General features: G+C 38.4%; 1 protein-coding gene across 1 annotated transcript in view; it reads left to right on the top strand.

Annotated features, from left to right (window-relative positions):
* Positions 1–22,887, top strand: part of LOC124240387 (E3 SUMO-protein ligase RanBP2) — an 87,409-nt gene that overhangs the window by 5,850 nt on the left and 58,672 nt on the right. Inside the window, exon 2 of the mRNA XM_046663408.1 lies at positions 22,239–22,306. Coding sequence (XP_046519364.1) covers positions 22,239–22,306 — 68 coding nt within the window. The remainder of the gene's footprint in view (positions 1–22,238; positions 22,307–22,887) is intronic.

Here is a 22,887-nt window from a genome sequence, read left to right as displayed (position 1 = left end):
TCTGAATTCTCATTCCCTTCTCTTGGTCTATGTCTCTGGCCTTATGTTGGTACTACACTGTTTTGGTTGTTGTAGCTTCATAGTAATTTTTGAAATTGGAAAGTGGAGTCCTCGAACTTTTTTCTTTTTCAAGAGCGTTTGTTTTGGGCCCCTTGCAGTTCCCTATGAATTTGAGGATTGTCTTTCCCATTTTGGCAAAAAAGGCTGAAATTTTCATTGACTCTATAGATTGCTTTAGGTAGTATTGACATCTTGACAATATTAGATTCTCCTGTCAATGACCACATCCGTCTTTTCATCTATTTTGGTGTTTAATTTCTCTCAACAATGTCTTCCAATTTTCAATGTACTAGGCTTTCACCTTCTTGGTTAAGTTTATTCCCAGGTATTTTAGTCTTTTAGATCCTATTGTAGATAGAATTGCTTGCTTTGTTGTTTTTTTTCTTTTGTAAAGATCGGTACCTGAGCTAACAACTGTTGCCAATCTTACTCTTTTTTTCTTTCTGCTTTTTCTCCCTAAATGCCCCCAGTGCATAGTTGTATATTTTCGTTGTGGGTCCTTCTAGTTGTGGCATGTGGGATGCTCAGCATGGCCTGGTGAGTGGCGCCATGTCTGCGCCCAGGATCTGAACCAGTGAAACCCTGGGCTGCTGAAGCAGAGCGTGTGAACTTAACCACTTGGCCATGGGGCCGGCCCCTAGAATTGCTTTCTTAATTCTCTCTTGTGGTTGTTCCTTGCTGGTGTGTGGAAGCACAGCTGACTTTTATGTGTTGATCTTGTACTCTTCAGTGTGGCTGAGTTAATTTTTTAACTCTAGTAGTTTTCTTATGGATTCTTTGGGGTTTCCTATTTATAGGACCATGTTGTCTGTGAATATAGCTTTAGTTCTTCCTTTCAATTCAGATTTGGATGCTTTTATTTTTTTTTCTTGTCCAGTTTCTCTGACTAGAACTTCCAGCATGATGTTGAATAGAAGTGTTCAAAGCCATACCTGATCTTAGGGGGAAAGCCTTCAGTCTTTCACCATTGAGTATGATGTTAGCTGTGGGCTTTTAACATAATGGCTTTTTGTTGAGGTTATGCTTTGTTTTCTGACAGAATCCTTGTAGTCTCAGTTTTCTGAGAGTTTTTATCATGAACAGGTGTTAGATTGTGTCAAATGCTGTTTTCTTTTGGTGGCAATTGAGGTGATCATGTGGTTTTTTTCCTTTTGTTCCATTAATGTGATGTATTATTTCATTCATTTTCCTATGTTGAACCACCCTTGCATTCCTGGGACAAATTGTAGTTGGTTACGGTGTATAATACTTTTAATGTGCTGTTGAATTAGTTTTGCTGAGGGTACTTTGTTGAGAATTAGAGTTAAAAATCTTTTCTTATTAGATTATTTTTAAAGCATTTTAGGTTCACAGCAATTGCACAGAAAATATAGAGGTTTCCCACATACTCGCTGCCTCCACACGTGCATGACCTCCTCCATTATCAACATCCCCCCAGAGTAGTACAGTTGTTACAATTGATGAGTCTACACTGACACATTGTTATTACCCAAAGTCTAGTTTACCTTAGGGTTCAGTCTTGGTGTTGTACAATCTATGGGTTTTGACAAGTGTATAATGACATATTATCCACTATTACTGTGTCATACAGAGTAGTTTCACTGCCCTAAAAATCCTCTGTGCTCTGCCTGTTCATCCCTCTTTCCTCCCTGGCAACCGCTGATCTTTTTTACTGTCTCCATAGTTTTGCTTTATCTAGAATGTCATATAGTTGGAATCATACAGTATGTATCCTTTTCAGACTGGCTTCTTTCATTTAGTAATATACATCTAAGTTTTCTCCATGTCTCTTAATGGCTTGATAGCTCATTTGTTTTAAGTGCTGAAGAATATCCTATTGTCTGGATGTACCACAGTTTGTCTATTCACCTATTGAAGAACATCTTTGTTGCATCGAAATTTTGGCTATAAACACCCATGTGCAGGTTTTTGTGTGGGTTTAAGTTCTCAACTCCTTTGTGTCAATACCAAGGAGCACTATTGCTGAATCATATGGTAAACATTTGTTTAGTTTTGTAAGAAGCTGCCAAATTGTCTTTCAAAATGGCTGTACCATTTTGCATTCCCACTAGCAATGAATGAGAGTTCCTGTAGCACCATATCCTCACTAGCATTTGGTATTATAAGTGTTCTGGATTTTGGCCATTCTAATAGGTATGTAATGGTATCTTGTTTTTAATTTGCAATTAAACAAATTGATGTAGAGGATCTTTTTATATGCTTACTTGCTGTTTGTATATCTTCTTTGGTGATGTGTCTGTTCAGATCTTTGACCCATTTTTTATTGGGTTTTCTTATTGACTTTTAAGAGTTGTTTGTGTATTTTTGATAACAGTCTTTTCTCAGATGTGTCTTTTGCAAATATTTTCTCCTAGTCTGTGGCTCATCTTCATTCTCTTGACAGAATTCTTTGCAGAACAGAATCTTTTTTTATTGAGGTCATAACAGTTTATAACATTGTGAAATTTTACATTATTATTTGTCAGTCACCATATAAACGTGCCCCTTCACCCTTTGTGCCCATCCCTAACTCCTTTCCCCTCGGGTAGCCACTAAACTGTGTTCTCTTTGTCCATGTGTTTATCTTCCACATATGAATGAAATCATAAGGTGTTTGTCTTTCTCTGTCTGGCATATTTCACTTAACATATGCCCTCAGGGTCACTCGCTGTTGTTCCAAATGGGATGATTTTGTCTTTTTTCATGGCTGAGTAGTATTCTATTGTGTGTGTAAATATATATATATATATACACCTTGTTTTCTTTATCCAATTATCAGTTGATGGGCACTTGGGTTGCTTCCACTTCTTGGCTGTAGTGGATAATGCTGCAATGAAATAGGGGTGCAGGGGCTGGCCCAGGGTTTCACTGGTTCGGATCCTGGGCGTGGATGTGGCACTGCTCGTCAGGCCATGCTGAGGCAGCATCCCGCATCCCACAACTAGAAGTACTCATAACTAAAATAGACAACTATGTACTGGGCGGACTTGGGGAGAAAAAGCAGGAAAAAAAAGAAATAGGACTGCATAAGTCTCTCTGAATTGATTTCAAGTTCGTTGGATAAATACCCAGTAGTGGGATAGCTGGGTCATATGTTATTTCTATTTTTAACTTTTTGAGAAATCTCCGTACTGTTTTCTGTAACAGCCACACCAGTTTGCATTCCCACCAGCAGTGTATGAGGGTTCTCTTTTTCTCCACATCCTCTCCAACATTTGTTATTTTTTGTCTTGGTGATTATAGCCATTCTAACAGGGATAAGGTGATATCTCAGTGTAGTTTTGATTTGCATTTTCCTAATCATTAGTGATGTTGAACATCTTTTCATGTGCCTGTTGGCCATCTGTATATCTTCTTTGGAAAAATGTCTGTTTATATTCTTTGCCCATTTTTTTAATCGGGTTGTTTTATTGTTGTTCAGTTGTGTGAGTTCTTTACATATTTTGGAGATTAACCCCTTGTTGGGTATATGATTTGCAAATATTTTCTCATAGTTTGTGGATTGCTTTTTCATTTTGTTCCTCGTTTCCTTTGCTTTGCAAGAGCGTTTTAGTCTGATAAAGTCCTATTTGTTTATTTTTTCTTTTTGTTTCCATTGTCTGAGTAGACATGGTATTCAGAAAGATCCTCTAAGACTGATGTCAAAGAGTGTATTGCTTACATTTCCTTCTAGGAGTTTTGTGGTTTCAGGTCTTACCTTCAAGTGTTTGATCCATTTTGAGTTAATTTTTGTGTATGGGAAAGATAATGATCTGCTTTCATTCTTCTGCATGAGGCTATCCAGTTTTCCTAACATCATTTATTGAAGAGATTTTCTTTTCTCCATTGTATGTTCTGGGCTCCTTTGCCAAAAATTAGCTGTCCATAGATGTGTGGTTTTTTTCTGGGCTGTCAGTTCTGTTCCATTGTTCTGTGTGTCTCTTTTTGTATCAGTACCATGCTGTTTTGAGTACTATAGCTTTCTGATATACATATATATTTTTTGAGGAAGATTAGCCTTGAGCTAACATCCATGCCCATCTTCCTTTACTTTGTATGTGGGATGCCTATCACAGCATGGCGTGCCAAGTGGTGCCTTGTCCGCACCTGGAATCTGAACCGGGGAACCCCGGGCTGCCAAAGCAGAACATGTGCACTTAACCACTGTGCCACCAGGCCCGCCCTGTGTTATGTTTTGAAATTAGGGAGTGTGAAGCCTCCAGCTTTGTTCTTTTTTCTCAGGATTGCTTTAACTGTTAAGGGTCTTTTCTTGCCTCATTTGAGTTTGAGGATTCTTCGTTCTGTTTCTGTGAAGAATGTCATTGGGATTCTGACTGGGATTGCATTGAATCTGTAGATTGCATTAGGTACTATGCATATTTTAGCTATGTTTATTTTTCCAACCTATGTGCATAGAATATCTTTCCATTTCTTTATGTCATCATCACTTTATTTCAATAATATGTCATAGTTTTTTTTTAAATTTTTTTATTGAGTTATTGGTAGGTTACAATCTTGTGAAATTTCAATTGTACATTAATGTTTGTCAGTCATGTTGTAGGTGCACCACTTCACCCTTTGTGCCCACCCCCCACCCCACCTTTTCCCTGGTATCCACTAAACTGTTCTTGGTCCATAGTTTTAAATTCCTCATATGAGTGGAGTCATACACAGATTATCTTTCTCTCGCTGGCTTATTTCTCTTAACGTAATTCTCTCAAGGTCCATCCATGTTATTGCAAATGGAATGATTTTGTTCTGTTTTGCAGCTGAGTAGTATTCCATTGTATATATGTACCACATCTTCTTTATCCATTCGTCTGTTGCTGGACACTTAGGTTGCTTCCACGTCTTGGCTATTGTAAACAGTGCTGCAATAAACATTGGGGTGCACAGGACTTTTGGGATTGCTGACTTCAGGCTCTTTGGATAAATACCCAGTAGTGGGATGGCTGGATCGTACGGTAATTCTATTTTTAGTTGTTTGAGGAATCTCCATACTGTTTTCCATAGTGGCTGCACCAGTTTGCATTCCCACCAGCAGTGTATGAGGGTTCCTTTTTCTCCGCAACCTCTCCAACATTTGTTGCTATTAGTTTTAGATATTTTTGTCATTCTAACGGGTGTAAGGTGATATCTTAGTGTAGTTTTGATTTGCATTTCCCTGATGATCAGCGATGATGAGCATCTTTTCATGTGCCTATTGGCCATCAGTATATCTTCTTTGGAGAAATGTCTGTTCATATCTCCAGCCCATTTTTTGATTGGGTCGTTTGATGTTTTGTTGTTGAGTTGCGAGAGTTCTTTATATATTAAGGATATTAAACCTTTGTCAGATATATGACTTGCAGATATTTTTTCCCAGTTAGTGGGTTGTTTTTTTGTTTCAATTCTGTTTTCATTTGCCTTGAAGAAGCTGTTTAATCTGATGAGGTCCCATTTGTTTATTCTTTCTATTGTTTCCCTTCTCTGAGAAGGCATGGTGTCCGAAAAGATCCTTTTAATACTGATGTCAAAGAGTGTACTGCCTACGTTTTCTTCCAGAAGCCTTATGGTTTCAGGTCTCACCTTTAGGTCTTTGATCCATTTTGAGTTTATTTTGGTGAATGGTGAAAAAGAATGGTCAATTTTCATTCTTTTCCATGTGGCTTTCCAGTTTTCCCAGCACCATTTGTTGAAAAGACTTTCTTGTCTCCATTGTATGCCCTCAGCTCCTTTGTCAAAGATAAGCTGTCCATAGATGTGTGGTTTTATTTCTGGGCTTTCAGTTCTGTTCCATTGATCTGTGCACCTGTTTTTGTACCAGTACCATGCTGTTTTGATTACTGTAGCTTTGTAGTATGTTTTGAAGTCAGGGATTGTGATGCCTCCCGTTTTGTTCTTTTTTCTCAGGATTGCTTTAGAAATTTGGGGTCTTTTGTTGCCCCATATGAATTTTAGGATTCTTTGTTCTAATTCTGTAAAGAATGTCATTGGGATTCTGATTGGGATGGCATTGAATCTGTAGATTGCTTTAGGTAGAATGGACATTTTAACTATATTTATTCTTCCAATCCATGTACATGGAATGTTTTTCCATCTCCTTATGTCGTCGTCCAATTCTCTCAGAAAGGCCTTGTAATTTTCATTACATAGGTCCTTCACTTTCTTAGTTAAATTTACTCCAAGGTATTTTATTCTTTTTGTTGCGATTGTGAATGGTATTGTATTCTTGAGTTCTTTTTCTGTTGGTTCATTACTGGAGTATAGAAATGCTACTGATTTATGCAAATTCATTTTATACCCTGCAACTTTGCTGTAGTTGTTGATTACTTCTAACAGTTTTCCAATGGATTCTTTGGGGTTTTCTATATATAAGATCATGTCGTCTGCAAACAGCGAGAGTTTCACTTCTTCCCTCCCTATTTGGATTCCTTTTATTCCTTTTTCTTGCCTGATTGCTCTGGCCAGGACCTCCAGTACTATGTTAAATAAGAGTGGTGATAGAGGGCATCCTTGTCTCGTTCCTGTTTTCAGGGGGATGGGATTCAGTTTTTGCCCATTGAGTATGATGTTGGCTATGGGTTTGTTGTATATGACCTTTATTATGTTGAGGTAGTTTCCTTCTATGCCCATTTTGTTCAGAGTTTTTATCATAAATGGCTGTTGGATCTTGTCAAATGCCTTCTCTGCATCTATTGAGATGATCATGTGGTTTTTATTCCTCAGTTTGTTGATGTGGTGTATCACGTTGTAATATCTCATAGTTTTCATTGTATAGGCCTCTCACCTCCTTGGTTAAGTTTTCCTTGGTATTTTATTCTCTTTGTTCTCGTTGTAAATAAGATTGTATTCTGGAGTTCTCTTTCTGTTCATTCATTGTTAGACTCTAGAAATGCAACCGATTTTTGTCAGTTGGTTTTGTACCTTTCAACTTTGCTGTAGTTGTTATTTCTAATAGTTTCCCAATGGGTTCTTTAGGGTTTTCTATATATAAAATTATATCATCTGCAAACAGCGAGAGTTTCACTTCTTTTTTTGCCTGTTTGGAAGTCTTTTATTTCTTTTTCTTGCCTTATTGCTGTGGCCAAAACTTCCAGTACTGTGTTGAAAAAGAGTGGTGAAAGGGGCACCTTTGTCTTGTTTCTGTTCTCAGAGGAATGGCTTTCAATTTTTCTCTGTTGAGTATGTTGTTGGCTGTGAGTTTGTCATATATGGCCTTTATTATGTGGAGGCACTTTCCTCTGTACCCATTTTATTAAGAGTTTTTATCATGAATGGCTGTTGGATCTTGTTGAATGCTTTCTTTGTGTCTATTGAGACGATCATGTGGTTTTTATTCCTTATTTTGTTAATGTGGTATATCTTATTGATTTGTGGATGTTGCACTATCCCTGTGTCCCTGGTATAAATCCTGCTTGATCATGGTGTATGAACTCTTTAACGTATCCCTGTATTCAATTTGCCACTATTTTGTTGAGGATTTTTGCGTCTGTGTTCATCAGCAATATTGGCCTGTAATTTTCCTTATTTGTGTTGTCATAGTCTGGCTTTGGTATCAGAGTGATGTTGATCTCATACAATGTGTTAAGAAGTGTTCCATCATCTTCCATTTTTTGGAATAGTTTGACAAGGATAGTTATGAAATCCTCTTTGAATGTTTGGTAGGATTCTCCAGAGAGGCCATCTGCTCCTGGACGTTTATTTTTTAGGAGGTTTTTGATTACTATTTCAATGTCTTTACTTGTGATTGGTCTATTCAGACTCTCTATTTCATATTGGTTCAGTTTGGGGAGGTTGTGTGAGTCTAAGAATTTATCCTTTTCTGCTAGATTATCCAATTTGTTGGCATGTAGGTTTTCATAATCTGGCTAAGGGTTTGTCAATTTTGTTTGTCTTCTCAAAGAACCAGCTCTTTGTTTCGTTGGACGTTTCTTCTGTCTTTTTTGTTTTAACTTCATGTATTTCTGCTCTAATTTTTTATTATTTCCCTCCTGTTGACTCTGGGCTTTGTTCTTCTTTTTCTAATTCTGTTAGGTGTAGTTTAAGATTGCTTATTTGAGAATTTTCTTTTTTGTTAAGGTGGGCCTGTATTCGCTATGAACTTTCCTGTTAGGACTGCTTTTGGTGCATCCCGTAAGAGTTGGTATGGTGTGTTTTCATTATCATTGGTCTCCAGATATTTTATTTCTCCTTTAATTTTTCAGTGATTCATTGGTCGTTCAGTATCATGTTGTTTAGTCTCCACATGTTTATGACTTTCCCAGCTTTTTTCTTGTAGTTGATTTGTAGTTTCATAGCATTATGGTTGGAAAATGTACTTGATATGATTTCAGTCGTCTTAAGTTTATTGAGGCCTGCTTTGTTTCCCAGGATATGGTCTGTTCTTGAAAATGTTCTATGTGTACTTGAGAAGAATGTATATTCTGCTGATTTTGGATGGAGTGTTCTATATATGTCTATTAAGTCCATCTTGTCGAGTGTTTTGTTTGAATCCATTGTTTCCTTGTTGACTTTCTGTCTGGATGATCTATCTATTGCTGTAACTGGGGTGTTAAGGTCTCCTATTATTGTCTTGTTGCTAATGTCTCCTCTTCAGGTTTTTAATAGTCTCTTTATGTGTTTTGGTGCTCGTATGTTGGGTGCGTATATATTTATTAGTGTTATGTTGATGGAGTGTCCCTTTTAGCATTTTATCCTGCTCCTCTTTGTCATTACTTGTTTTGTCTTGATGTCTACTTTGTCTGAGTATAGCAACATCTGCTTTCTTTTGTTTGCCATTAGGTTTGAGTATCCTCTTCCATTTCTTTGCTCTGAGCAGCTAAGATGTGTTTCCTGGAGCCAGCATATTGTTGGGTCTTGCTTTTTAATTCATCTTGCTGCTCTGTGTCTTTTTATTTGAGAATTCAGTCCATTTACATCTAGAGTGATTCTTGATATTTGAGGTCTAATGCTGCCATTTTATCACTCATTTTCTGGTTCTTCTGCATTTCCATGGTATCTTGTCCCGTGTATTTCAGACTACCAGTTCAGTTTGGTAGTTCTCTATTATGGTTTTGTTTTCTCTTTATTATTTCTTTCTTCTGATTATTTGTTTAGTGATTACCATGAGGTTAGTATAAACAATCTCATAGACAGTCCAATTCTGATAACCTCATATTTCCTTAGATTAAGCCGATTCTATCCCTTTCCTCTTCCCCTTCTAAGTTATTGTTGTCACAATTTATTCCGTCTTGTATTGTGAGTTTGTGTCGAAAATAACGAGATTAGGGCCTGTCCCTGTGGCTGGGCGGTTAAGTTTGCACACTCCGTTTTGGTGGCCCAGGGTTTCGCCGGTTTGGATCATGGGCGCAGACATGGCACCGCTCATCAGGCCATGCTGAGGTGGCATCCCACATAGCACAGCTAGAGGCTCTCACAACTAGAATATACAACTATGTACTGGGGGGCTTTGGGGAGAAGAAGAAGAAGAAAATAAGAAGATTGGCAACAGATGTTAGCTCAGGTGCCAAACTTTAAAAATAATGAATTAACATTGATATTTTCGTTTTATCTTTGATATGATAATTGGTTGCTAACCTGTTCTGATAGAGAGCTGTAAGTTTCTGGTTTTGTCTACCTATTTATCTCTTTGTTTGAGGCTTGTAAACCCTTTCTCTTTTTTTCAGGTATTCTTTTATTTCAGGTATCAAGAAATTTTTGAGAATTTCTTGTTGGGGAGTGGGGTCTTGTAGCAGTAAACTCCCTGAGGTTTTATCTGGGGAAGTTTCTCTTTCTCCTTCATATCTCAAGGATAGTTTCACTGGATAGAGTATTCTTGGCTGAAAGTTTTTGTCTTTCAGAGTTTTGAATATATCATTCTACTCTTTCCTGGCCTCTAAGGTTTCTGTTGAGAAATTCACTGAAAGCCTGATAGGGGTTCCTTTGTAGGTTATTTTCTTGTGCTTTGCTGCCCTTAATAGTTTTTGTCATTGGTTTTTGCCAGCTTTACTAGGATATGCCTTGAAGAAGGACTTTTTACAGTGATGTAAGTAGGAGATCTATTAGCTTCTTTTACTTGAGTTTCCTGCTCCTTCCCAAGGTTTGGGAAATTCTCAGCTATTATTTCTTTGAACAAGCTTTCTTCTTTTTGAACAGGCATTCTTCTTCCGTTCTTCCTCTGGAATACGTACAATCCTTAGGTTGCATTTCCTAATTGAGTGGATATTTCTTGGAGAATTTCTTGATTTGTTTTTAGTTGTAGTTCTCTCTTCTTCATCTGAAACATTTCTGTATTTCTGTTCTCCAGACTGCTGATTCTTTCCTCCGTAACATCAGCTCTGTTATTCAGAGAGTACAGATTTTTATTTTGTTCATTGTGTTTTTCATTTCCAACATTTCTGATTGGTTTTTCTTTATAGTTTCTGGCTCTTTTGTGAAGAAGTTTCTGACTTTATTGAGCTATCTGTATTTTCTTGTAGCTCACTGAGTTGATTTATGATAGCTATTTTGTTTTTGTTTTTTTTTTTAAAGATTGGCACCTGAGCTAACAACTGTGGCCAATCTTTTTTTTTTTTTCCTGCTTTATCTCCCCAAATCCCCCCTGGTACAGAGTTGTATATCTTAGTTGCAGGTCCTTCCAGTTGTGGCGTATGGGATGCCGCCTCAATGTTGCCTAATGAGCGGTGCCATGTCCGCACCCAGGATCCGAACCCAGGGCCACCACAGTGGAGCGCGCCACGGGGCCAGCTCCATATGATAGCTATTTTGAATTCTGATTTAGATTATAAATTCCTTGGCCTTCAGGATTGATTTCTGAGTGTTTGTCATTTTCTTTCTCTTCTGGGTTATTAACATCTTTTTTCATACTGTTTGATGGTTTGGATTTGTGCCTCCACATTGTGATAGTATCTGGTCACAGCTTCCATCTGCTGCCACTGGGTTAGGCTCAAGAGCTGTGTATTCTGAGTCCACCGTGACCCCAGCTCACTTGCGCACAGCTGCTGCTTTTTTACCACGTGCACAGGTACTCTGGCTGACAGAGCTTGAGTGCCAGGTTGGGGGAGGGGCACTGTCTTTGGCCTGTGTGTACCTGGGGCCTGTTCTCGCTGTGCCCTCACTATTTGCCCTCCTGGGGTCCTGGCTTGATGAAGACACCCCTGCAATAGCCATCTCTGTGTGGGGCTTTCCCACAGGCTGTGAGGGAACTTGGAGAGCAAAGGTGTTCCCACAGAGGACCACCCCTCCTCTCTCTCCTCTCTGAGCCGCATTGTCCCACACCCTGGGTTGCTGCCGTTGTGGGAGGGAGAGGAGATCCCCTTACCTCCTTCCACTTCCTCCAGTGGGTCCAGCACATCAAACTTCAGATGTAGGGCTGCATGGGTCTCTCAGATGTCTTTTGTGTTCTGTGAATGGCCTCTGTTGGTGTATGAATGTCTTTTTCATTATGTCTTAGTGGGCAGAGTCTAAGGAAAGAGGTCACTCCACCACGATGCTGATGTCACTCTTGCCAGCACAGAAAATATTAATTTTACTGAAGTACAGCTTATCATTTCTTTTATGGATTGTGCCTTTGGTGTTGTATTTAAAAAGTCGTTACCAAACCCAAGGTCATCAAGATTTTCTCCAGTGTTATTTTCTAGGAGTTTTATAGTTTTGTATTTTATATTTATGTTTGTGATCCATTTTGAGTTAAATTTTGTGAAGAATGTAAAATCTATGTATAGATTCTTTTGTTTTTCTTTGCTAAGAAAGATTTGCTGTGAGCTAACATCTGTTGCTAACTTTCTTCTTTTTTTGCTTGAGAAAGATTATCCCTGAGGTAACATTCTGTGCCAGTCTTCCTCTATTTCTTATGTGGGTTGCTGCCACAGCTTGGCAGACAAGTGGTGTATGTCCACACTCAGGTTCCGAACCTGCAAACCTGGGCCACCAAAGCAGAGCATGCTGAACCCAACCACCATGTCATGGGGTTGGCCCCTGGATTTTTTTTTTTTTTTTTGCATGTGTGTGTCCAGTTGTTCCAAAACCCTTTGTTGAGTGACTATCTTTTCTCCATTATATTGCTTTTGGTCATTTGTCAAGGGTCAGTTGACTGTATTTATGTGGGTCTATTCCTGGGTCTGTTCTGTCCCATTTTACTATTTATACTCTTGCTAATACAGCAATCCTCCTTTATCCATGGGAGATACATTCCAAGACCCCTGGTAGATGCCTGAAACCACAGATAGTACCAAACCCAGCATATGCTGTTTTTTCCTATGCATACATACACACCTACCTGTGATCAAGTTCATCTTATAAATTAGGTGCAGTAAGAGATTAACAACTATTACTAATAATGAAATAGAACAATTATAACAATATACTGTAATAAGAGTTATGAGACTGTGGTCTCTTTCTATCACAATATCTTGTACTGTACTTAGCATTCTTCTTGTGGTAATGTGAGGTGATACAGTGCCTATGTGATGAGATCAAGTGAAGTGAATGATATAGGCATTGTGTTGTAGTGTTATTTTTGAACTGCAATTGACTGTGGATAACTGAAACCGTGAAAAGTGAAACCAAGGATAAGGGGGGACTCCTGTACTATGTTGTCTTGATTACTGTAGCTTTATGGTAAGTATTGAAGTCAGGCAGTGTGAGTCCTCCAACTTTGTTCTTTTTCAGTATTGTTTTGGTTATTTTCCCTCTCTGTATACACATTAGAATCAGTTTGTTAATGTCCACAAAATAACTTGTGATTTTGATTGGGATTGCATTGAATCTATAGATGAAATTGGGGAAAACTGACGTCTTGGCAATGTTGAATCTTCCTGTCCATGAATATGGAACATCTCTCCCTTTATTTAGTTCTTTGATTTTGTTGATCAGAGTTTTGTAGTTTTCATGTGGATCTTATATGTGTTTTCTTAGATTTTTAACTATGTCATTTTTGGGGGTACTAATGTAAACGGTATTGTGTTTTTAATTTCAAATTCCATTTGTTTATTGATGGTATGTAGGAAAATGATTGGCTTTTTTTTTTTTTAAAGATTTTATTTTTTGTTTTTCTCCCCCCCAAAAAAGCCCCCTGGTACATAGTTGTCTATTTTTAGTTATGGGTTCCTTCTAGTTGTGGCATGTGGGACGCCACCTTAGCATGGCTTGATGAGCGATGCCATGTCTGCGCCCAGGATCCAAACTGGTGAAACCCTGGGCCTCCAAAGCAGAGTGAGTGAATCCAACGACTTGGCCACGGGGCCAGCCCCACGATTGGCTGTTTTATGTTAACCTTGTATCTTGCAAACTTGCTATAATTGCTTATTATTTCCAGGAACTTTTTGGTTGATTCTTTCACATTTTCTGCATAGATAGTCATGCCTTCAGTTTTATTTTTTCTTTCCTAATCTGTATACCTTTTATTTCTTTTTTGTCTTATTGTATTACTTAGGATTTCAAGTATGATGATGTAAAGGAGTAGTGAAGGTAACATCCTTGCCTTGTTCCTGATCTTAGAAAAATTTGAGTTCCTTATCATTAAGTATGATGTTAGCTGTAGGTTCTTTTGTAGCTCTTCTTTATTAAGTTGAGAAAGTTTCCCTCTATTGTCAGTTCTGCTCTGATTCTTATTGCTGTTAATTTTGGATTTAATTTGCTCTTTTTAATTTACTAAGGTGGAAGATTAGATGACTGATTTTAGATATTCTTTTCTAATATGTGTTTCATTGTTATAAATTTCCCTCTAAGCAGTGCTTTTGCTGCATGCCACAAATTTTGATGTTTTGTTTAGTTTTTATTTAGTTCAAAATAATTTAAAATTTTCCTTTGAACTTTGTATTATTTAGTAGTTTGTTGTCTCATACATATTTTGGGATTATTCAGCTATCTTTGTGTTATTGATTTCTAAAATTTAATTCCATTGTGGTTTGAAAGCATACATGTATGATTTTTATTCTTTAAATTTGTTAAGGTGTGTCTCATAGTCTAGAATGTGTCTGTCTTGGTGAACGTCCAATGAGAGCTTGAGAAGAATGTGTACAGTCACATGCCACATAACGATATTTTGGGTAACAATGCATTGCACATAAGACAGTAGTACCATAAGATTATAATGGAGCTGAGAAACTTTTCTCTCCTAGTGACGTTGTAGCTGTTGTAACATTGTAGTTTCAGCATTATTGGAACTACAATACGTTATTCAGGTGTTTGTGGTGAATGCTGGTAAAAATAAATTTTCACTGCTAGTCATATACAAGTGTAGCACATACCATTATGTATGGTACATGATACTTGATAAAAAGTAACTATGTTATTGGTTTATGTATTTACTATACTATACTTTTTATTGTTATTTTAGAGAGTAGTTTTTCCAGTTATAAAAAAGTGTATTGTAAAACAGTATTCCGGTATGCCATGTTATGCCTGCAGCAGCCTCATACATCTTGTGATTACTGCATCTCTTGATTGCATCATTTTTTTGTGTGTTTGATTTAATGTCATGTTGTTTTGTTCATCGTGGCCCCTAAGCATACAGAATCTGCTAACATTGCCAGTAAGAGGCCATGTTGAGTGATTTCTTTAAAACAAAATTAAAAGTGATTTAGGACTACGATGGTGGAAAATAAGTGATTGTTATTGCTTGCCAGTCAGGCATGTCCAATTCCATCATGGCTACAATCTTGAAGAGCAAGAACAAAGTGATGGAAGCTGTTAAGGATCTGCTTCATTGAAGGCAATGAGACTAAGAGAAGTTCGAGAAGGGCCTATATCAGACGTGGAGAAACTTCTAATGCTCTGGATTGAAGAGCAGATGCAGAAGTGTGTTTTTCTCAGCACCATGATGATTACAGCTAAGCTAAAAAGTTTGTTCGTGGAGCTGGCCCTGTGGCTGAGCAGTTCAAGTTCTGTGCACTGTGCTTCAGTGACCTGGGTTTGCGAGTTCAGATCCCCAGCACGAGACGTACTCCGCTCATCAGCCATGCTGTGGAGGCATCCACTTTACAAAGTAGAGAAGGATTGGCACAGATGTTGGCTCAGGGCTAATCTTTCTCAAGCCAGAAAAAAAAAAAAAAAGAGGAAGATTGGCTCAGGGTGAATCTTCCTCACCAAAAAAAGAAGAAAAAGTTGTTTGCAATGTTGAAAGAAAAGGTTGTGCCTGACTACAATGTTGAATTTACTGCTAGTTGGGGTGGTCTAAACAACTCAATAGTTATATAATGTGGACGTCAGCGGTGCATCTGAGAGTGCTGATGTGAAGGCAGTTGAAGAAGTTTTGGCAACTCTAGATAAGCTGGTTGTAGAGGAAGATTACTTGCCAGAGCAAATATTCAATATGGATGAAACCTCCCTATTCTGGAAATGAGTGCCTGAAAGGATTTTCTTCCATGAGTTGGACAAGTCAGTGCTAGATTTCAAGGCTTTTAAGGTCAGGATCACAGTCTTGTTTGGGGGCAGTGTTGCAGGCTATAAATTGAAACCCTTTATGATCTGGCACAGTGAGAACCCCAGGGCCTTCAAGCATATCAATCAAGCACACACTACCAGTATACTACGAGGGCACTAAGAAGTCATGGATGACCTAGCTCCTCTTCCAAGATGCCCTCCTGAATTGTTATTCCAGTGAAATGAAGAAGTACTGTTTGGAGAATAACATACTTTTAAAGATTTTGCTTATTGTTGATAATGTTCCCAGACATCTTCCTTGTGTTGATGAGCTTCATCCCAGCATCAGAGTGGTGTTTTTCCCTCCAAATACCACTCTTTGAGCCAACCTATGGATCAAGTCGTTATGGCACCTTTTAAGGCCTAATACCTGAGGAGGACCTTTGCCCAGGTTATTGCTGCAACTGAGGAAGATGCTAAGAAGACATTGATGCAATTCTGGAATGATTGCATCTATGACTGCATCAAGAACCTTGGTGGGGCTTGGGGCTCGTGAGACACTCAGGAGGTTCATCCATAACTTCAAAGGATTTGCCAAAGATGAGGAGATTGCAAAAATCAACAAGGCTGTGGTTGAGATGGCAAACAAATTTAACCTGGGTGTGGATGAGGATGACATTGAGGAGCTCCTAGAGTTGGTTCCTGAGAAATTGACTGATGAAGAGTCGTCGGAACTGGAATAGGAATGCGTAACTGAAGAAGAGGCAAGAGAAAAGAAAACTGCAAGAGAAGAAAAAGAAGACCCCCTACCCCCCGAGAAAATTCACAGTCAAGTGCTTAGTAGAAGCTTTTGCAGACCTCAAGAAGCTCTTTAAACAGTTTGAAAACATGGACTCCAACACCGGGGAATAGAGAGGAATGTTCATGGTGCATTATCTGCTTACAAGCAAATTTATGATGAAAAAAAGAAACCAAGCAAAACACCATGGACATATCTCTGAAAAGAGTGACACCTCCTCAAGAAGAGCCTCAGGCCTCAGGAGGTATTTCAGAAGAAGCCTTGTTATCATGGGAGATGACAGCTCCGTGAGTGATACTGCCCCTGAAGATCTTCCAGTGGGAAAAGATGTATAGAGGTGGAAGACAGTGATATTGATGATCCTGACCCTAGGCTAATGTGCTTAAACAAAAAAGCTTAAAATACAAAAAAAAAAAAATTTAGGAGTAGAAAGTAACTTATAGAATAAGGATATAAAGAGGGAAAAGTTTTTGTACAGCTGTATGATGTATTTGTGTTTTAAGCCATATTATTACAAAGGAGTCATAAAATTAAAAATATTTGTTTACAAAATAAAGTTATAGTAAGCCAAAGTTAATATTGAAGAAAGAAATATTTCTTTATGAAAAGTTTTTGTAAATTTATCGTGGTGTGTAAGTGTACAGTGTTTGTAAAGTCTACAGTGCTATACAATATGTCATAGGCCCTCACCTTCACTCACCATTTACTCGCTGACTCACCCAGGGCAACTTCTAGTCCTGCAAGCTCCATTCATGGTAAGTGCCCTATACAGGTATACCGCTTATGTTTTATACCATGTTTTTACTCTACCTTTTGTATGTTTAGATATCTTTAGATACACAAATGCTTACCATTGTGTTACAGTTGCCTACAGTATTCAGTGTAGTAACATGCTGTACAAGTTTATAGCCTAAAAGCAGTAGACTCTGCCAGATAGCCTAGGTTTACCATCTAGGTTTGTGTAAGTACACTCTGATTGCAGAATGATGAAACCACCTGACGATGCATTTCTCAGAATGTATCCCCATCGTTAAGTGACGTGTGACTGTATTTGCTGTTGTTGGATGAAGTAGTCTATGGATTTCAATTATATCCAGTCGATTGATGATATTGTTTAGTCAGCTATGTCTTTACTGATTTTCTGTCTATTGAATCTATTTCTTATAGAGGGATATTGAAGTCTCCAAGTATGATAGTGGATTCATCTGTTTCTCCTTGGAGGTCTATCAGTTTTTGCCTTACATACGTATTGCGATGCTCTGTTTTTAGGTGATTACCACATTAAGGACTTTTATGTCTCCTAGGATAACTTTTTTTTTTAATATCCTTTTTTCTTTCTTTTTGGCTGGGAAAGATTTGGCCTGAGCTAACATCTGTTGCCAGTCTTCCTCATTTTTTTTTCCCTCCCCAAAGCCCCAGGACATAGTTGTATATTCTAGTTGTAGGTCCTTCTAGTTCTGCGTGAGCTACCCCCACGGCATGGCTCCTGACAGATGAGGGGTGTGGTTCCGTACCCTGGAATGGAACCTGGGCCACCGAAGTGGAGCGAGCTGAACTTTAACCAGTTAGGCCATCAGGGCTGGCTTGAGAATTGACTTTTTTTTATCATTATGTAATGTTCCTCTTTATCTCTGATACCTGTCTTTGCTCTGAAGTCTTCTCTGTCTGAAATTAACAAAGCTACCCTTGCTTGCTTTTTTTTTTTTTTTTAAAGATTTCATTTTTTCCTTTTTCTCCCCAAAACCCCCCGGTACATAGTTGTATATTCTTCGTTGTGGGTCCTTCTAGTTGTGGCACATGGGATGCCGCCTCAGCGTGGCTTAGATGAGTAGTGCCATGTCTGTGCCCAGGATTTGAACCAATGAAACACTGGGCCGCCTGCAGCAGAGCATGCAAAACTTAACCTCTTGGCCACGGGGCCAGCCCCAACCCTTGCTTTCTTTTGATTAGTGTTAGATTGGTATGTCTTTCTCCAACTGGTATCTTTCTCTAACCATTTACTTTATTTATTTTATTGAAGTGTGATTGACATACAACATTATATTAGTTTCAGGCGTACAACTTAATGATTTGATATTTGTATATATTGCAAAATGATTACCACAAGAAGTCTAGTTTACATCTGTCACCATACATTCTTACAGATTTTTAGAACTTTTAAGATTTCCTCTCTTAACTTTCAAATATGCAGTATAGTATTATTAACTATAGTCACCATCCTGTGCATTATATCCCCATGACTTATTTTATAACTGGAAGTTTGTACCTTTTGGAAGTTTGATTCCCTTCACCTATTTTGCCCATATCCCACCCCCCCATTTGTTCTTTAGTATCTATGAGCTTGTTTTTTGTTTCTATGTTTGTTTTGATTCGACATAGAAGTGAAATCATGTGATATTTGTCTGTCTTTGACTTACTTTACTTAGCATAATGCCCTCAAGGTCCATCCATGTTGTTACAAATGGCAAGATTTCATTCTTATTAATCGTTGGATAGCATTCCATTGTGTGTACGTGTGTGTATGTGTATATATGTATATACATTCACGTGCCACATAATGATGACATTTCAGAAAATGATGGACCACATATGCAACAGTGGTTCCATACTATTAATGTCATATAGCCTAGGTGTGTAGTAGGCTGTACCATCTAGGTTTGTGTAAGTACACCCTATGATGTTTGCACAACAATGAAATCGTTTAACGATGCATTTCTTAGGACGTATCCTTGTTGCTAAGCAGTGGATGACTTGTGCCACATTTTCTTTATCCATTCATCTGTTGATGGATGCTTAGGTGGTTTCCATATCTTGACTATTGCAAATAATGCTGGAGTGAACATGGGAGTGCATATATGTTTTCCAGTTAGTGTTTTGTATTCTCCAACTATTTACTTTTAATCTGTATGTGTTTTATATTTAATTTGAATTTCTTTTAAACAACGTATAGTTGGGTCTTAATTTTTGACCCATTCTGAAATGCCAGTGTGCTGCTGTGTTGTCCTGCCTAGATGGGATTCTTAGAAGCGTTCAGTCACAACTAAACCGATCTTAGCTTTGATTTAGTTGTTCCTCAGGCAAGCTTATGCACCAGTTGTCTGAACTACAGTTCCTCTTGTATTGAGCAGGATTAATAGGAAACAACCCAACATCATTAGAGTAAAACCAACCTGTCTCATGAAGGTCTAAACCCAGCTCATGTTGAGTGAAGATCTAAACCCAGCTCTGTTAGTGAGTGAACCATCCAATGATAGGTGAATTCTCCTTCACAGGAATAGCAGAAAGTGACATCAAGGACCAAAAAGTGAGATCTCTGAATGCTTGGCCGCCCAAAGCCAGTATGGTAACTTTTCTGACACCTCCTGCTTGAAACTAAAAAGATTAGAAGGTTGGGAGGCCCTGCTTTCAGGGTCTGTATTTCTACTGAACATCTAGATAAAGTGATTTTTTCTCCCTTCTGTTTCACTGGAGTTTACTCAGCTTGACTTAGGATACCTGTGCTATGCTTTTGACAGGTGTGCTAGACCCAGCCCTGCCTCCCCATGGTGTGGAGGAGAGGTGAGAAGGAGGTGAGTGGCACTGGGAGCCTCTCACTTATTCTACACTTCTCAGTATCTTCACTGTCACAGACTAGAGTCATGCTCAACAGGGTTTTCTTTGTAAGCTGATTCTCTCAAACTCATTGCCCCTTAGCCGTAGTTTCACTAGGATAGTGAGAATCTTGTTCATTCATTCATGCATGTCTCTAATTAGATGGTGGGGCATTTGTCTACCTTAAGACAGTTAATTACTCTGCCATTTACCTGCTTTCATTGAGTTTTTCTCTCTGACATAGAAAGCACTGGACAGAAATCACATTACATCAATACCCGCTATTGGCCTTTGTTTAAACAGTCAGACCTCTCGGGGCTGCCCCTGTTGGAGACATACATTCTGGTTTTAGTTACTGGCTAAACCATAGTATGCAAGGGCCACATGATGTAAAGTTGGAGATCTGGGCAGGTGCCATATCATGCTAGTCTTTGGTGAGAAATTTGGGTATTTTGAAAGTGTAATGGAAGCCATAGAAGACTTTTAAATTTTAAGCAAAGGCATGGCGTGGTTTTTCTTATGTTTTAAAATGATACCCCTTTGGTGAATGAATTAGACAGGAGGAAAAGTATACAGAGGGAAACAGGAAGGAATTAGCTTTTTCAGTAGACCCAGAGAGAGATCATAGCAGGCTTGGACTTTGGTAGTAGCAGGAGAGAGATAACATAGAAAGTACAACTGACAGGTCTTGTTGATGGTATTTTGCACCTAGGTTTAGAGCTTGGAGAAACAAGAACCAAAGATAGATATTTGAGAGTCAACATATTGTCAGTTGTCAATAGGTGAAATCCAGGTTATGTTACAGATGAGAGATCCTGAGGGAGAAGAGGACTTAGGACCTCCTCTTGGGAAAGTCAGTGTGAGGATGAGCCTGTGAAGGAGTTGGAGAAGGAATGGCCACTAGGGTAGAAGTCAAACTAAAGAGAGTATGGTATCTTTGAAATAATGAGAAGAGTATTTTAAGAAGATACTTGTGTTTTTTTTTTTTTTAGATTTTTTATTTTTTTTTTTCATTTTTCTCCCCAAAGCCCCCTGGTACATAGTTGTATTATATTCTTGGTTGTGGGTCCTTCTAGTTGTGGCATGTGGGACGGCTGCCTCAGCGTGGTTTGATGAGCAGTGCCATGTCCGCGCCCAGGATTCGAACTAACGAAACACTGGGCCGCCTGCAGCGGAGCGCGCGAACTTAACCACTCCGCCACGGGGCCAGCCCCAGAAGATACTTGTGATTTAAGAGTATTTTTCTGGAGGTTTCATAAGAAGGAAAAATTGAAACTTTATATAGTGAACAATGGGGATTAAATTATTCTAGTCCGTCTGGTACCTAGTCTGCCCTAGATAACTACTTCTCATTTTATTCAGGTTTCTGATCAAATATCCCCTTAATGAGAGCTTTCCTGCCAGCCCTGTCTCTCTCTTATTTTATAGAATCTATAATACCATTATTTGTGCTCCACCACCTTTACCAACTAAGAAAGAAGAAACGCTCCCGACTAAATAGGCACGCTGTGGGCACAGTGTTAGGATACCTGTGATTTGTGAGACGAATACTGATTTTAGCTTAGTTAAAATGTGATATTCTGTAAATAACTGATGAAATACTGTAAAATAGCACAGATAACTGTGTGCTTGTCACATCTCCTAAAATTCAGGTTTCGTGAAGACAGAGACTTTGTTTACTGCTGATTGTCCAGTGGCTAGAAGAGTGCCTGATGAATAGTAGGCAGAGTGAACAAATCCTAAATCTGCATTTTTTAGGAATAAAATGAATAAATTAAAACATACTGCTCTGTAGACTGTTTTTTGATTTTTTTCTGTGTCCTTGTATAGTTTTCTAAAAGAGGATGTTTGATGGCTGTGTACTCTTATCATTATCACATGTCTATAACATTATCTGATGTGTCCAACATTCTGGACTTTGGAGCTTATAGAAATAAAAGAGCTGGAGTCTGGACTTCGTTTATTACCTGAAGAATTCAGTTTTTATTTCTGCCTTGAGTGTGAAATACTCATCTGTAGAGAGAACGGTACCTGGACCAGGAATCCCCAGTACCTTAATGGGTCGGAAGTACTTCCATATTCTTCCCCATAAAGGCTTACACGTGGTGGGAGAAGAGAGGTTTCTGGTAGACCTCCTCCCCCCGCCCCCCCCCATGTAGGCGGGTTTCTGTCTGTTTGCTTATCTGTAAAGTGGGAGAGTGGCATCACATGATTTCTGAGGTTTCTTGCTGATACAAATTCTTAATTTCTAATGTCATCTTGTCTTTCTGTTCTTAAGTTTATTGTCTGTTTTATTGTGAGAATTATAAAACATGGAATCATGACTTCTGGACCATATATGTATTTCTGCAGGGTTTTTGTTTTTGTTTTTACCTTTTAAGTGAACAAAACCTGATGATATTAACATAGGACAAATTTTTAGTTCTTGAGAAATTTTTGAAAAATTCACAAGATGAAAAATAAAAACTATTATTTTTTTTTTTAGAAGTCAATGAAAGGATTCTATTTTGCAAAGCTGTACTATGAAGCTAAAGAATATGATCTTGCTAAAAAGTAAGTACCAAACAATAAATATGCTTTAGTTTTATGAAATCAATGCCTTTACCTCATGTTCTTCTTTGAAATGGGTAAAAAATATATTTTTTTCCAGCAGTTCTTCCTCAGTACAGTATGTCCTGGAAATAAGGGATTCATCTCTCAGACTGATGTTAAGACTAGCCTAGACCCCATGGAGATTGAGCCTATAATGAGCGTTTTCTACATGCCTGCTGCTTGTTTATACCTAGGGCAAGAAATTAGGCTTAAAACACTTTTCCTAAAGATTGTCCTGGGTCCTAGAATAAGAGAGAGCCATGTTTATGTCTGAATTTCTTCCTGGTTAGATATCTTGTACTTTAATCAGCTGGAAAATAGCAGTGAATACAAGTTTAAACTGTGATTCCTGGGCAGGAGAACAGCTTGTGTAAAAGATCTTTAATTAACTCAATAGGTGACACTGAGGCTTTGTCTTGGGTCTGGAAGGTTGATGATCTGATTTCCTGGTTTGGAGTGGCTTAAAGCAGGAAATTAGGAGGGAGGCAGGTTATTTAAAGGCATTGATGGGAAGATGGAAATGCTGGTAAGTAAGGAAAATG

This window comes from Equus quagga, chromosome 5 (assembly GCF_021613505.1).
Source record: "Equus quagga isolate Etosha38 chromosome 5, UCLA_HA_Equagga_1.0, whole genome shotgun sequence".
Lineage (NCBI taxonomy): Eukaryota > Metazoa > Chordata > Mammalia > Perissodactyla > Equidae > Equus > Equus quagga.
This window is presented reverse-complemented; position numbering and strand designations above follow the sequence as displayed.